This window comes from Drosophila bipectinata, chromosome 2R, assembly GCF_030179905.1.
Source record: "Drosophila bipectinata strain 14024-0381.07 chromosome 2R, DbipHiC1v2, whole genome shotgun sequence".
NCBI lineage: Eukaryota > Metazoa > Arthropoda > Insecta > Diptera > Drosophilidae > Drosophila > Drosophila bipectinata.
The window spans coordinates 8,915,951-8,930,172 of record NC_091737.1 but is presented as its reverse complement, the minus strand read 5'-3'; the positions used below and the strand labels follow the sequence as shown (position 1 = coordinate 8,930,172).

General features: G+C 45.3%; 1 protein-coding gene across 1 annotated transcript in view; it reads right to left on the bottom strand.

The window, feature by feature from the left end:
• The window catches only part of dve (SATB1_N and homeodomain domain-containing protein dve), a 43,391-nt gene extending 30,373 nt beyond the window's left edge, over positions 1-13,018 (bottom strand). The window contains exon 1 of the mRNA XM_017235298.3: positions 12,199-13,018. Within this exon, the coding sequence (XP_017090787.2) occupies positions 12,199-12,264 (66 nt within the window). The 5' untranslated portion in view covers positions 12,265-13,018. The remainder of the gene's footprint in view (positions 1-12,198) is intronic.
• Between the last annotated feature and the right edge of the window lie 1,204 nt (positions 13,019-14,222).

The following is a 14,222-nucleotide window of genomic DNA, read 5'->3' as shown; positions in this document are numbered from 1 at the left end:
TTTATGTAATCGCACCATGCCGTGGCATGTATGAATATATATATTTTATTCATCAATCAATGAACGACGCCATGGCACGGCTCCAATGCCGAGATTCATGCAAATTCTAAACTGATTCTCTCGGACAATTGGCTCATTGATCAATCATTTAAGCGAACCAAGAGCAAAGCAATCAAGTGATCTGTGAGCCTAATCGACACTATACTATATATAGAAGAATATGTGTACATGCAGATGCTGAGGTAGTGTAACCACAACCGCCAAGTGGCGGCAAACGATTTTAATTCAATCGCACCAATTAGGCCAGAGCCAGAGCCACAGACAGAGGCGCCCCCAAAACGTAGAGCCACCGATGGATGGTTCTATATGCGCTCAATTAACTCAAATATCTGTAGATGTAAATAATCGCACTGAGGCTTGACAATTTGCGTCACAACTGGACGGTTCTTGAGGGGGATCTAGATTCCAGAGGGGCTTGGCGAGAGGTGGTGGCCAGAGCCTGAGGAATGCTCGAAAGCAAAGTTCAACATTTCGTTCGCCTCGCTCACTAATCTGTCGGGGTCAATCGATGTTAAGTAGAATCACGAATACCAAATTAATTGATGCCGTTGATATGCGCAGCTCCCAGCTTCCCAGTTCTCCCAGCATCTCCCAGAGACAAGAACTCTTTCTGATGATCCATTCAGTGGCCCCGATAGCTGGTCCCCTCCATTTCTCCAACCCAAAAGATGTGTGTCAATCTGGTGTGTATCGAGTGGCCGTAGGACAAACACACCCGAGCCGTTCTAGCGAGTGTCAAATGGGTAAATAATACTCGGTTCATGTTTTGAATTAATTTTAATTGAGATTCATTTGTAAGCAATCAGTTAGATTGTTCGCTCGAGCTTACTGATTCTGCGCAGAAGACGAATGTATCGCGTATCCGATCAACAAAACAATAATCTTCAGTTGGGCGGATGGGTCACCTCAAAACCCTTTATCCTTTCGGCCCGTTGTCAGCCCTTTATTACCAGACGGAATGCACAATTAAACATTAATTACAGCCCGACCGCTCCCCTACTAAATGCTGGACTAAATGCTGTCTATCGCTTGATGGTTGTAATTAATAAGACACGCCAGCAATCATAATTGAAAACATGTCTCTTAGCGCCGAAAGCCTCGTAACAGCAACACGTTGCAAGTTGCTAGGTTGCTGGGCTATTGGAGGGAGGAGGCCTGCCACAGAGGAGTGTGTGTCAGTGTGTGTGTGTGTGGAAAGCCCAACCCAGACCTCTGGCAATATCAAACAATCTTAAACTTAACAAGCCACAGAACACAAAACACTCCCCCTATTTGTGGCCAGCTGCCCCGTGCTCCAGCACCAGCTCCAGCTCCTACTCCAGCCCCATTCTCATCGACAATTGTTTGACTTTGCTGCAATGTTGCAAGCTGCAAACTGCACTTCAGGTGTATGTGTGTCTATTAGGCAAAGACAGCTATGAAAATACCAGTTGCTCTTGCCACTTGCTGTTGCAGGTTGCACTGTTGCAGTGGTGCACGTGAGACGAGACGCGGCGCAGACGTAGCCCAGCGTAAGATAAACAATTGCCTCTCGGAGTCTCAGAGAGGCAGCAACAGTGGCCGGAACGTGCGGCCAGCCAAATGCAATTAAGCTAAAAATGTGAAAAATATCCCCCAGCGATACTGCCTCCGAACTAGATAGACACATCCTCGTCTGCTGGCTGCCGTGGCTGACGCTGAAACACTCGGTGGCAGCCATGTCTGCGCCTCCGAATGGAAGCACCGCGATAAATAAAAATGTAAATCATGTCTGCTCTGCTTTAAATTGATAAAAAGTGGCACGACCGGGGCGGAGTTGCATCGGAAATGGGGGTGGTTATGCGGAATATAGACTTTTAATTGGCGTTAGTTGGATGTAATATATGATGGATCGGATTAATTATTGAGAGAAAATGAAAGAGAGTGGAAAAAGTCTAGTCTAGGAAAGTATCTCTTTCGGAATCCCATTCTCCAAGGCTTAAAAATATCAAAACCCAACCCGATCATAATTTATTGTCTACAAAAATATATAATCCTCTGCCTTTCTTCCAAATGACTTGACTCTTTCAACTAATCCCCGACAAGCAACCTCAGAAGAGTCTAATCCCGCCAACGGAACTCAACAACAAACTTACAAGATCTACAAGATCTTACAAAAAAAAAAGAAACCAAAAGGATCCCTCCAACCATTTCAATTGCACAATTTGGACAGCTGTGCACGCAGGCAGCCGAGCAGGACCTCCTCAAGGAGAGCCTTCGAGGAGTCCTGCGACTTCCTCCTGTAACTGCAGCGTCGGCGTCGGCGTTTGCTTTGACATTTGGCCGAGTGCAAGTGCAGGATGGCAGGATAACACTCACCTTGAGGGGTCTTGTAAGCGAGGGAAGAACTGAACAGGAAGCGGCCTGAGTTTTCGACGGGTGCTGGCGATAGCCGAGAGCCCTACTTAGATAACAATTGCAGAAAGTGCATTCGCAATGCAAGTACCGAGTGTCCGAGTTCAGTTGAAGACAGCTGAGGCCTGGCGAGTGAGTATTGGAGTGGAAAGGATGCCCCGGGTGAGTACGGGTATGTGTGTCAAGGGCAGGCGCCAAAAAGAACTTCGAGGAGGAAGAACGAAGCCAGTAAGACCTACAGCTGTCGCTGAGAGACCAGAAGAGAAGTCCGAAAGTCGGGGTCACACCCACCGCAGGACAATCAGCAATAAAACAGAACAGGACCAACGAAAGGGAAATGCGACTGAAAACCGCAAGCCAAATTGACCGGAAGCTCTTATTAATTTGCTATTAGCCATAGACAGACAGGAAGTTAACTTAATTTGTGTGGCTTTTGGTCTAAACAGGCAGAACGAAAAAAGAATGTATGAACGGCATTGGGAAAAAAAAGAAAATATTTTCTAAACAGGATGTGAAGAGACTAGCAGAGTAGCAGAGTTGCAGAGCAGCAGGAGGAGCATCAGGACATGTGAACACGGCGCGAGGACTTCAAAGTCCATTGAGGGAGGACGAAAAATGCAAGTGAGCTTTTACCGTTAGCGGTAACGAAGGCTGATTAGATCAGGTCCAGACAAAGGACCTCAACTTTGGCCTCATCCCCCAAATAGGAGTTAATTAAAATGTTTGCTCCACTTTGGGTCAGTTTTTTATTCCTGACTGCTGGCTCCCTCCGGCCGCTTTCACTTTTCACCCGGGATGCCGGGACAAGGGGGCAACCCCAGGCCTCAGATCTCCGGCTGGCGATATAAAAAGACAAAAAACAAAAGTCGTTAATGATAAGAGACCAAATGACGTACAGCCCCTCGGTTTTGAGTCACGGGGGAACGATTAGAACCGCAGCCAAGGAATATATGTACGAGTACAGACAGACAGACACACACATGCCAAGGTTCACCTTGGACTCGAGTGGAAGTATTCCCGTTTTTATTGCCGCATCGAGACAGGAAGCACTCCACCGACATACAATGGGGGAAGACCTCTAGACATTCATCGTTGCTGCTTCTGCTGCTGCTACTTCGGCTGTTTCTGCCACAAATGAGGTGCGAGCTCTCGATTGCGAGATTATCATATCAGGGCACACACATATCGGATGTGAAGTGGTCTCTCTTCAGAGGCAGCACCCTCATTTGTATAGGAAACAGCAGCAGCAGCAGTGTGTCCTACATCGAAAAGTCCTGTTCCGTTGTCCTGTTGAAAGTGAAACCCGAGGAAGACTGGCAGGAAATCAAGAGAGAAGAGCGTGTGCCAACTGAAGGCACGTGCTGTTTCCACAAGATGCTGTGGCCTCAGAGGACAACAGGGCAGGTATCATTATAAGGAGGTTAAGGATTAACCAACCAAAGTATATCTCTGTTTTACACAAAAAGCTAATTAAGGCCCATAGTTTGTCGGTTTGTGCCGAATGGCGTCCCACTTCCTGATCCCATAAACCCCACCTCTGGGCCAGCTCATTTCCCTGCCTCTAGATCCCCTATTTTCATATTTTTTCCCCCCAAAGCATTTGCGAATAATGATTTTATGCTTTCGATGACAGTTCTCTGCCAGGCGCAAACTTTTGTTTGATTTGCTGATCGGCTTAATTATTCGTAGACAAATGCCTGCCTGTTGCCATTCGGAGAGGCCCAAACGTAAAAAAGTCAATTAAAGAGTTGCCGGGGAGGGCAGGGGGGGCGAGCTAACATCGTCAACTGTCAGCGGACACGCGCCACTGGGGGTGGGGGGTGTCGCCGCATCGCGGAGTTGCAATTTCCGAGTTATGCGTGCGAAAATGTTGCATGGCCAAAGTGGCAACTCCAAATGGCGAATGGAAAGCACGGCACCTTGCAACGTCTCGGTCTGGTGTCGGGCGTTTTTTCTTTTTTTTTTTTTTTAATGCTTTCTTGGTGTGAATTAATTTTATTGCCTAATTGTCTCTCCACGCCACATGTTGAAACTATTAAGCGCATTTTAAACAGGCCCAACTATGTAAGTTTATGGGTCTTTGTGGGCCCTAATGCTCGAACTTTATGATTCTCGACCCGCTGGCGAATGTGTTTTCCCGAATATATGTATGTTCACCGTTTGCCAAACAGTTTTTGGCGACACTCACGGAATTGGTTTTCGAGTCTAAATGCTCGAATATGTCTTTATTTTTAAGCGGAAAACATTCTGCCCGTATGCCCGAAAATCGCCAAACAGGAAATGCTCTCCAGGGCATGAAACTATTTCGCGGAATTCGGCTCCTTCGTTCAACGAAAGGTGGATCTTTATGTTCAACTAATTAGTCTTTTTAAAAACATACAGTCTCCAAGAAAGCTAAATATTCCGTTGTTAAAAGTTTAAATTTTAACAAGCCAATAAAAAATGATTAATTACTCCATATAGTTGTGAAAATTAAGTGATTTTATGGACAAGATAGACAAGTTTTAACTATTTAGATTGCCATCGTGGGACAGCCGCGGGGCACCGTTTACCGATCACCTCGACAAAAAAAAAAAAAGTTTTCGTTAATTAGCTGCTGTAGATACAATTTTCATCAACATCCCGCAGATACATATCTTTTGCATCGCTTAGCATTTTTACAGCTGTTCCCGACTGACTTTTCTAGGACCGCCATCGCTATATGGACTGTCACCCTCACCTGTTAGCATTACCATAGCTACGGGGATCTCTATATAGCCCTCTCTTTTGGCCCGGCTAGCCCTCTCTCTTTCGCTACCTTGGTGTTTCCCCCGGCATCGGTGTTTTTTTTTTATTAATTGCACGTGGGGGGACCCATTGGTGGTTGTCTGGGTCTTCTAGCCGTTTTTTGTTGCCTTCGGTTTGTTCCTATTCTCCCTTCCAGTTGCTTCCCTTTCTGACCGGTAGTGATGTGTTCTTTTTTTTTTTTTTTGTATTTCTGACTTTGTTTCTGGGCGAGTTTCCTCATCGCGTTTTTCCTCAGCGCTTCCCGCTCGTTTTTTCCTCTTCCTTGGCTTTCACAATGGGTTAACCCACACACACGCACCTTTTGATCACTTCCCCGACGGCGTTCGTTTAGCTCGATTACGCTTCCGGTTGCTGTTTCCTTCTGCTGCCTCCGATGCCTTCTTTTTTTTTATAATACTTCCCGATCCTGTAATCGAGTGACACAATTTCTGTTTTGTCATCTGCCCTTGATAGCCCCTGCCGAGAACGCTTCCTCCGAGGCATATTGTCATTAGCCTCCTTTTTAAAGAGTGTCTACCTCTCTTTCTACATATATCTCTCTATCTCCTTCTGATGATCTTGGCAATTAGGTGTGTGTGAGTGTGCGAGTGTGTTGTGTGTTGCCCTGAAAAGCAAATCCATTGTTCGGCCAAGGCACAGCAAACATAAATTATGGGATAATCCGACATAAGCGTATTTCCATGATCTGCTGGGGACCCTCTGGTTTAGAGCGACTTGAATGAATGACTAAATGAATGAATGAATGACTGGATGAGTGATTGAGCAACTGACTGAGTGCCCGAGCTAGCTGCTGACAACTTCCTGCTGAGGTGAGGGGTAAACTCTCTGCCTCCTGCCACCACCCTTTCTAATTAGTGTTTTGTGTAATTGCTGCCTCGCTTTGCTTTGCCATTTCACATGCAGATTAGCTGACATTCACATTACGTGTCATGCTATAACTGCACCACTAACATCACTTCTAACTGCCAGAACAACAACTGCCACCCAGAACCATCCCTCCGCCCCACTATTTAGCCGGGATTAGGTTTGGCTAACACGCAAAGTTTAGCCAAGTCAAAAGCCCCGTGGATGCCACATCCCCATCGTGTGGGGACAAAATACGATGACACCGATAAGCGGCTACAGTCGCCAGACATGCGAGCCACCTTGCTGGAACCACCAATTTCCAGTGGGTGGGTGGCAGCTTTCAATTTGCACAGGAATTGATTTGTTTCTTTTTTTTTACCCGTTTTTTGGGGTTAGTGTCAAGCACGCAACCGATGCGACGGCCGATATATAGTAGGATTTGGCGTTGGGTCAACATCAAACGTTTGACACTCAACTCTGACCCTCAACGCAGCTGTCTGGAAGAGGCTACTTACTCTGCCCTCATTGTACGATTTGTGGAGAAAGGAAATCGAGCCGAATCAGATGTGATTGTGTTAATTGTGTGTCTAATCAATCAAATTCTGTTTACCCGCTCTTACGGAATCGGGGGCGCTTCATTATGATAACACTGGGAATTTATCGAATTCCGTTCTTGGACTTGTGCCGGTGGTTATCTTCCTGGCCAAACTGGCGCATAATTCCCAGAGACCCGTGCGATTAGATTAACCCGGCGACAGTGTCGGGGCATTTGATATAACGCGTACGCCTTGGTCAGGCTTTCGGGTTCAGGGTTTTGGGTTTCCAACGCGTTGTCCAGTCTCTGATAAACGGCAAACACACTAATTTACACATTTAGATATACAACGCCTACCCACATTTTCGAAAGGGGTAGAGTTATTGGTGAAATTGATTAGATTTGGATAAAAGGCGGTTGGTCACCGACAGCCAGCCAGTCCCCCAGCCCCATTATATAGATTAAATTGGGTAATGATCGATTTATCGTCCCGCTGACTGGTTATTTCTGTTGTTTTTTTTTTTACAATACCGATTAAAGGTTATGAAAATATGGTCTCATTCCAGGGATCAAAACAAAGACAAACCGGATGGTACACCACCACCATCACACCTGACAGAGATGCTAGATGCCAGACTGATAAGTGGATTAGTTGATCACAGTAGCCAAGTGCCGGCGATCGCCAATAAATCGTCGGTAATTTGAATCAACTCCCGGAGGACAGAGACCACCAGAGGGTGAGGAGGATCCATCTGCAAGTAGCTTATTTTCCCGCATTCCGCTTCACTCTGCAAATTCAAACTAATCCCCTGTAAGATGTCCACACACCGAGCATTTCCTCTGGCCATTAGCCAGAGGCCTCTGGCCAGAGGGAGCTAGAAAGAGATCGACAATGGGTGATCGCCAGAGTGGCCATAGCCACTTCCTGGGCAACGATCGCTGCCGCCGCTGTTAATGTGTGACTTTTGCTGTGTTTTTCAACGACATTAATTTTGTGTGCGCTGGATCTTAAGCCGGATTTAGTTAAGCAGCTCAGCGATCGGGCCACTGGAGCGGTGGAGCGATGGAGCGGGGGAAGGCGCATTAAATACGCTTCCAGACGCTTCGCTCCAGCTTTGGTCACATTTTGTTGGGCCCGCTTAGGAAATATAATCTCTTTTGTCGATGCCAGGCATGATCGCCGCTTACTCACTGTGCCCGTGTCGTGATGGCGATCACCTGTTTCACCTGTGTTTGTGTTTGGCTTGGCCAGCCTCAGTCTCAGTCTCAGCCCCAGTCCAAGCCCCAAACCAATATCGATGTCTGGCCGAGCGGACGAGGGGGTGAGCGGGTGAGCGAGCGTGTTGCTTTATAATGTGTCGCACATTAGTTAGCAGTTAATACTTTAAATAAGACGAGGTTACCGACATTTCGACTTGGCTCTGAGTTGGCTTGAGGAGAGAAATATGCTCGGAAGCCGATTGTCGCTGTGACTTGTAGAAATCGGCGTAGCCCGGCATAAGCCTGGCCCGGCTTATGATTTTCAACGGGGCGTATTAGTGATAAATAATAAATCTTCAGCACCGAAAATACCTACCGAGTAAGCCCCAACAATGTCATCGTGATCTGCACGGCAATCAGAACCAAAGTTTATAATCACCCGCCGAAGCTTCCCGCCGAAGCACAAACATAAAAAATTATGATATGGTTTATATATGGTATCTCCCCAGATTTTCTCAGATATTCCGATATTCATTTCACTTCCACTTGTCTTTTGGATATTCCGCTCAACCGACTTGTCATAATTTTCAAAACATTCCCAGAATTTATGTCCGACCGAGTGGAGGGATACGGAATACGGATTTGGTTGGTTCATATAAAAATAGTCTGAAATCGGGCAGTCTCGTATATCTACGAGGAACAAGCTAAATCCACTAATTAAGAATGAAAAAGGTGACAATGGGGGAGGCAACATTTGAAGATGATTTTCGAAATGCGTAAATCGTATAAAATTCGATTCTGTTTTCGTGTTTTGTCACAGACTGTGCCATTCGATTATGCTGAATGATAAATGCCCCAAACAAATACTCAGAGACACGGAATCCAGATGCCCTACAAATTAATTACCCGAAAGTTGTCATTATCATTCGAACTTTTCCGCTTTTTTTTCGGCTGGTTGGTATTTCTATTCTTTATATTTTTTATCAGCTTTTGGTTCACGTTAAGCTACAAAGCCTGAACCGCTTTTATCGCAATGTCTTACAAATCGTTTTATCAAGGTGTCATTAGCTGCAAGCCAACAACGCCGGGCCGCAAGGTGTTCTATGATAAGTGCAGAAAGGAAAACCTCAACAAGTCGAACACGTTTTGTTGATTATCTGAGGAGCAGCAGTAGGAGAGGAGGAGGAGACCATCGGGCGGCCCCTTTGAAAGCCATAGCGATTCCAAGTCGAACCATAGAAAAACCGAAATCGAAAACATGAACAAACAAAAACCGATCATGAACAAAAAAAAAATGAAAATAGAGAAATAGAATTGATTTAAGACCTGAACCTGAAAGTGCCAAATAATAATGAAGAAATGGAAGTTTCAGAGACAAGCTGACAACTTGTAATTAACTTAAAGCGTTTTCGGTGTTTTGATATTCCTGTCAGTCTCTTCCCAAGAACTTCCCTGACACCGAAGGTTGGTTAACTATCGAGTACTTTGGGGGGCTTTTAGTTTGATTGAAATGGAAAACAGACGAACCAAATCTGAAATCTTATTCCAATTCTAAAAACAGAGACCGCGCTTCTGAAGCTGAAGCTGAAGCTGAGGCCAAGCAACTTATGATAATAATCATTATAAATTATTATAATCCAATCGGCTTTGAATAATTAATAAATACGAGTATATATATAGTATGTGGTGTATCGCTTATATGCAAACTCAACGAAGGCGCATAATCGGGCCGTAAAAAGCCGCTCAACTGACAGATCGCTGGGGATTCCAGGGGCTAAGGGGCGTTGAGAGCTAAGAAACTGAGAAAGCCGAAAGTCGCCGTCGAATGAAATGCTAAAAATGTGTTACAATCAAGACGAGGCAGCGCAAAAGCGGCTAAAGGGATCAGGAAAAATATGAAGGGGTATGGGGCCCAACATACCTAAGCTCTGATAAATACGGAATGCCCCGAGAATTGAAAGAGGTGTCTAGAGCCAACAAGGAATATAAGAAAGCCCACAGAAGCAGTAGCAAGAGTCAGAAGGCGGGTCTTAACAACACCAACAAACGGCAGCCACAACGGCAACAAAGATGACAAACAGTTTGGACATTTATGAGCAGCATTTAATGGACATTTGACTACCGGAATTTAACGAAACTGAAAACGTGGGAAGGGGCTTTCTTTGCCTTTGATGCCTTTGAAAAGGAGATCTCGAAGAATGGTCGAAGAATGCATTTGATTGGAGCTCCGATTTGATGCGCGGCCAGATTAACCCCGATTATCATTAGTCTTGGTCACCCCGATAACTGAGGGAAAACGCTAGGGACTGAAACTGGAACTGAGACTGGGTCTGGGTCTGAGGAAATGACTATTCGATGATCATGACGGTGAGCAGGAAGCAGTGGCAGTGAAGAAGATTTCAATTAATAAATATTCCATTATCTGATTTCTAAGGCCTCTGTTTTTTTTTTTCCTCACCCTCCTTAACACTTTCAGATTAGACAAAATCGAACCATTTATAATTTATAAGACGGCCTATCTTGGCCAACTCAAGAGGAGGAGGAGGTGCGAAGAGGCGGGAGCTCAGGTGATCTAACCGTGAATGAAGAGACTCGCTCGGCATTATCTCTTCCTCGGGTTCGAATTCGATATTTTTCTTCAAGAAAAAACACCAAAAAAAAGCGACAGAAATTATCACAACAATAAAACTAAATGCTTTATAATTAGTTTGCAAGCCAAAAGAACTCACACCACACACACCATCCCATATGGGTTTGTTATTAAATATGATTTGTTATAGTTTACGAAAGAATTCCCATTTATTTATACCCATTCTGACGGTTCTGGCCATACAGGTTTATTATCTGGCCCAGTCGGGGCAACTTACGCCGCCTAAGTCTTATCTTAATCCCATTCACTAAGCATATGCGTCGACACATAAAACTGTCAAAAAATTTTAACAGAAACAACAAAAGGCGAGGAGATGAAACAAATCGAAGCAGAGCCGAAGCTTCGAATGCTCTAGCATAGTGCTACGACCCAACGATTCTAATCAAAAACCCATAAAACATAAAAGTTCTTTGAAAAACTCACATTTCATCAGAGAACTACAACATTTCTAAAAATGCAAACAGAGTAATGCCGCAATCATTCGCCCAGGGGAGGTATTAATTTTTCTTTAAACTAAAAATTAAATCTCAACTGTAGATATAACTCGATCTTTCCCTTGGGGTTCCAATAAGTCCTCGATTAGGAACCCAGTATTCCCATTGGCGGGGAGGGTATGGCTTGTTTTTGAGAGCTTTTCGATTCGGCCAGTACTATAACCCGGAGACAGTGGCGGAGTGGGTCCCCCAGATTTAGTTAATATACAGCATAGATATTTTCAAAATCAAATGGAAACAAAATCAATAAATTCTTGGATTAGTCACCCCCCATTTTTGGGTGCTTGGGTAACCGATATCAATGGGGCTGAGGCACTGAGGCAGGCAGAAGTCGAAGTCAGACCTCGGAGTCAGATAAATAATAATTACACTCACACAACATAATCAATTATGTCTGCTAATAAACTCTGGCCACAACTACACACACACTCAGATATCTGGACATGTGTATGAGTGACACACCACCCCACCCCACCCATTACTTTACTTTTTTTTTTTCTAAAGAGCTGTACGGGGAGTGGGCTAATCACGCCAGCATGTTCATAATCAATTTTATCGCACTTATTTGGATTAATTGCGATATCACTAGACAGGGGCGTCCGATAAAAAAATACAAAATAACGTCGCACCACAATGACGCGGGACACATGCAGGGTTTTGTACTCCCCATGGTGGTAACCCCTTTCTGGCAACCAGGAGGTGCCATCCCGATTCGTAAACCCCATCGATATCTAAGTTCGTCATCGCCTTATGCCGAAATTACCAGCATTTGTCAAAGTTGCCGTCGGGATTATCTTATCTGACTGGCAAAAGCTTTCGGGGAACTCAACCCACTTTTTTTTTAGTGCGAGTGGCGCGGGGTTTGGGGATCGGCTTTACAATGCAATTAGTGCCCCAAACAAAAACAGAAAAGAACTGTTCCGAGTGGCGGTAAACAGACAGAGTGGAGGGGAGTGGAGTCGGAGTCGGAGTCAGAGTCGGAGGGCTTATCGCGCCACCGATCTCGAAAATCTCAGCCGATAAGGATTATCTTAATCTGCATAAATAGCGAAACGGTCGCATATCTACACACGGGCGTTATCACCATCGCTTGGCCATATGTCGCTATTGTTTGCTTTTAACTGATTCATTTTGAATCCGGAAGATAGAGATACATATACCATATATGTCTGAGCCATAGGTGTAAATTGCCGCCGGCGAATCGTAGGAATAGGAGACAGAAGATCCCCATAGATTTTTTTTCACAAACTCACCTGCTGACCGGCGTTGGCCGCCACCCAGGCCTCGGCAAAGGTTTCCATGGCGCTCTGGAAGTCCATCTCGCTGGCGATTCAATGTTCTAATCACTGGCAATATTGTTCCACCTATTACTTTTATTGGCCAGATGCAGGCGCTTTGGCATTAATTGCAATTTGTATGGTCCGCTACGATTTCGTTTGATTCGATTTGAGTGCAATTTGCAGACGCGCGATAAAGTACCGATTTCAAATTCGATTACTGCCCCTCCCGGAGATGGTTGATGTTGCGGTTGAGGCTGAGGCTGAGGTCGGTTCGGGGTAGAGATATTTCTCAATTTGTGAATTCTGATTTCTGATTTCCGATTTATGACGGGGAGACGCTAATTAGACACACGCACACACACTCGCGTATTTGCACACACGTTCGCTTGGAAGGCGCGACTCCTGGTGGAACGGATTCGATGACGCTAGATGAAGTTGCCTCTGTTTCTGAGTCAGTTGTTGTTGCAATAGTTTGTCATGTAGTTGTTGTTGTTCTTGTTGGGGGCGACGCGACATCATTAGTGCCATGAAATCGGGAGCTGATCGCGTCGCTGCGTCACCAGGATTGGCAGCGTGTCGAATGCCGGACTCGCAAATCCAGTGGAGCGTTCAGTGGCTCTTCTGGTTCTGTGACGAACTTCTGGATGCCCGCAGGAGTAGCCGGGTATGGAGCTATGTATGTCCTTTAATTTAGCTATGTTCTGGAGCTGATCGCCCTCGCACCTGGGAACTCTTCGCAGGTAACTGACTGAATTGGCAGGGTGCGCGTCAAGACATCCTCTCGCAGTCCAAGTTGTCGCACAACTGACGGCATTCTTTCGCCTTCGCGCGGCAGAGCAGTCGATGCTGCCGGGTGCCGGCGTTCGGGTGTTCGGTCTATGCCTCCGGCATGGCGCTGCGTTGGTGTGGGTTATGAGAGACCCAGCTCTCTTTTGGATATCTTTGTGTGGGTGCTAGAGAGAGAGACACTCTTGAGATAACAGCGGAGTAGAAATTGTAGTAAAAAGTAGTATAATTGCAGTCCTTTCACAATGGATTACCTATAAGCTTATAGATAGTCTTTCCATTTTGACAATTGGAAATATTATTTATTCAATTTATTAATATATGTAATCTTTAACGATATAGCCTCTTACTATTTCATTAGGTGAGATTAATTAAAAAATTTTATTTACCTTTACGGTATTGTATTTTCCAGCATACTTTTACCAATTGGTAAACGTCACAAAAATCTTTAGATATTAGAAATATAACGTAGATTTCAACAATTAATTTCATAAAAAAAGTATTTTATGAATATCTGCTTTATTCTGAAAAATTATTTAATATTAAATTAATTAAAAACATAAAAGAAGATAATCGTTTTTAACGAAAATATCTTCTACGAGAAGGGAACTCCAAATAGTAGTAGAAATACTCCGAAATTCCTTTTTGGTGAGTGAGTCAAGCAAGCCGCTCTCCCATTATGCGTGTGTGTGTGACCAAAACAAAGCACACATACTTGCATGCAAGGCCGAGAGAGCACCATTTTGAGAGTGCGAGAGAGCCATTCTCTCACCGACACACACATACACGCGAATGGTGGGTAAACCTGTTCCGGCGCAGAATTGCACTTGTCGTCGCTCGCTGCGGTGCCCAACCCCCCAGCACCACCCCCTCGCATCTACCCCCAGCTCCCCCCGCGCCAGGGTTTCTCGTTCGGCTGCGCGTTTTCTTTTATTTTTTGTGCGCCGTGGATTTGCTGCAAATTCGGGTGGAATTATGCCAAGCACACGCACACCATCACACCCGGAGACACACATCCACACAGGGATACACCGTGAACAGTGGGCGTGGGCGTGAGCTTAGCAGCCAGTGTGGGTGCGAGCAGTGCGACATATCAGGTTCGGGTGTTCGGGATGAAAGAGTAAATCGGCGGTGCTTATTCCTCTGACGATGGTGGGTGGTGGTGGTGGTGGTGGCGGTGGAGGATGAAGGTATGGCTGGGAAGAGGTCGC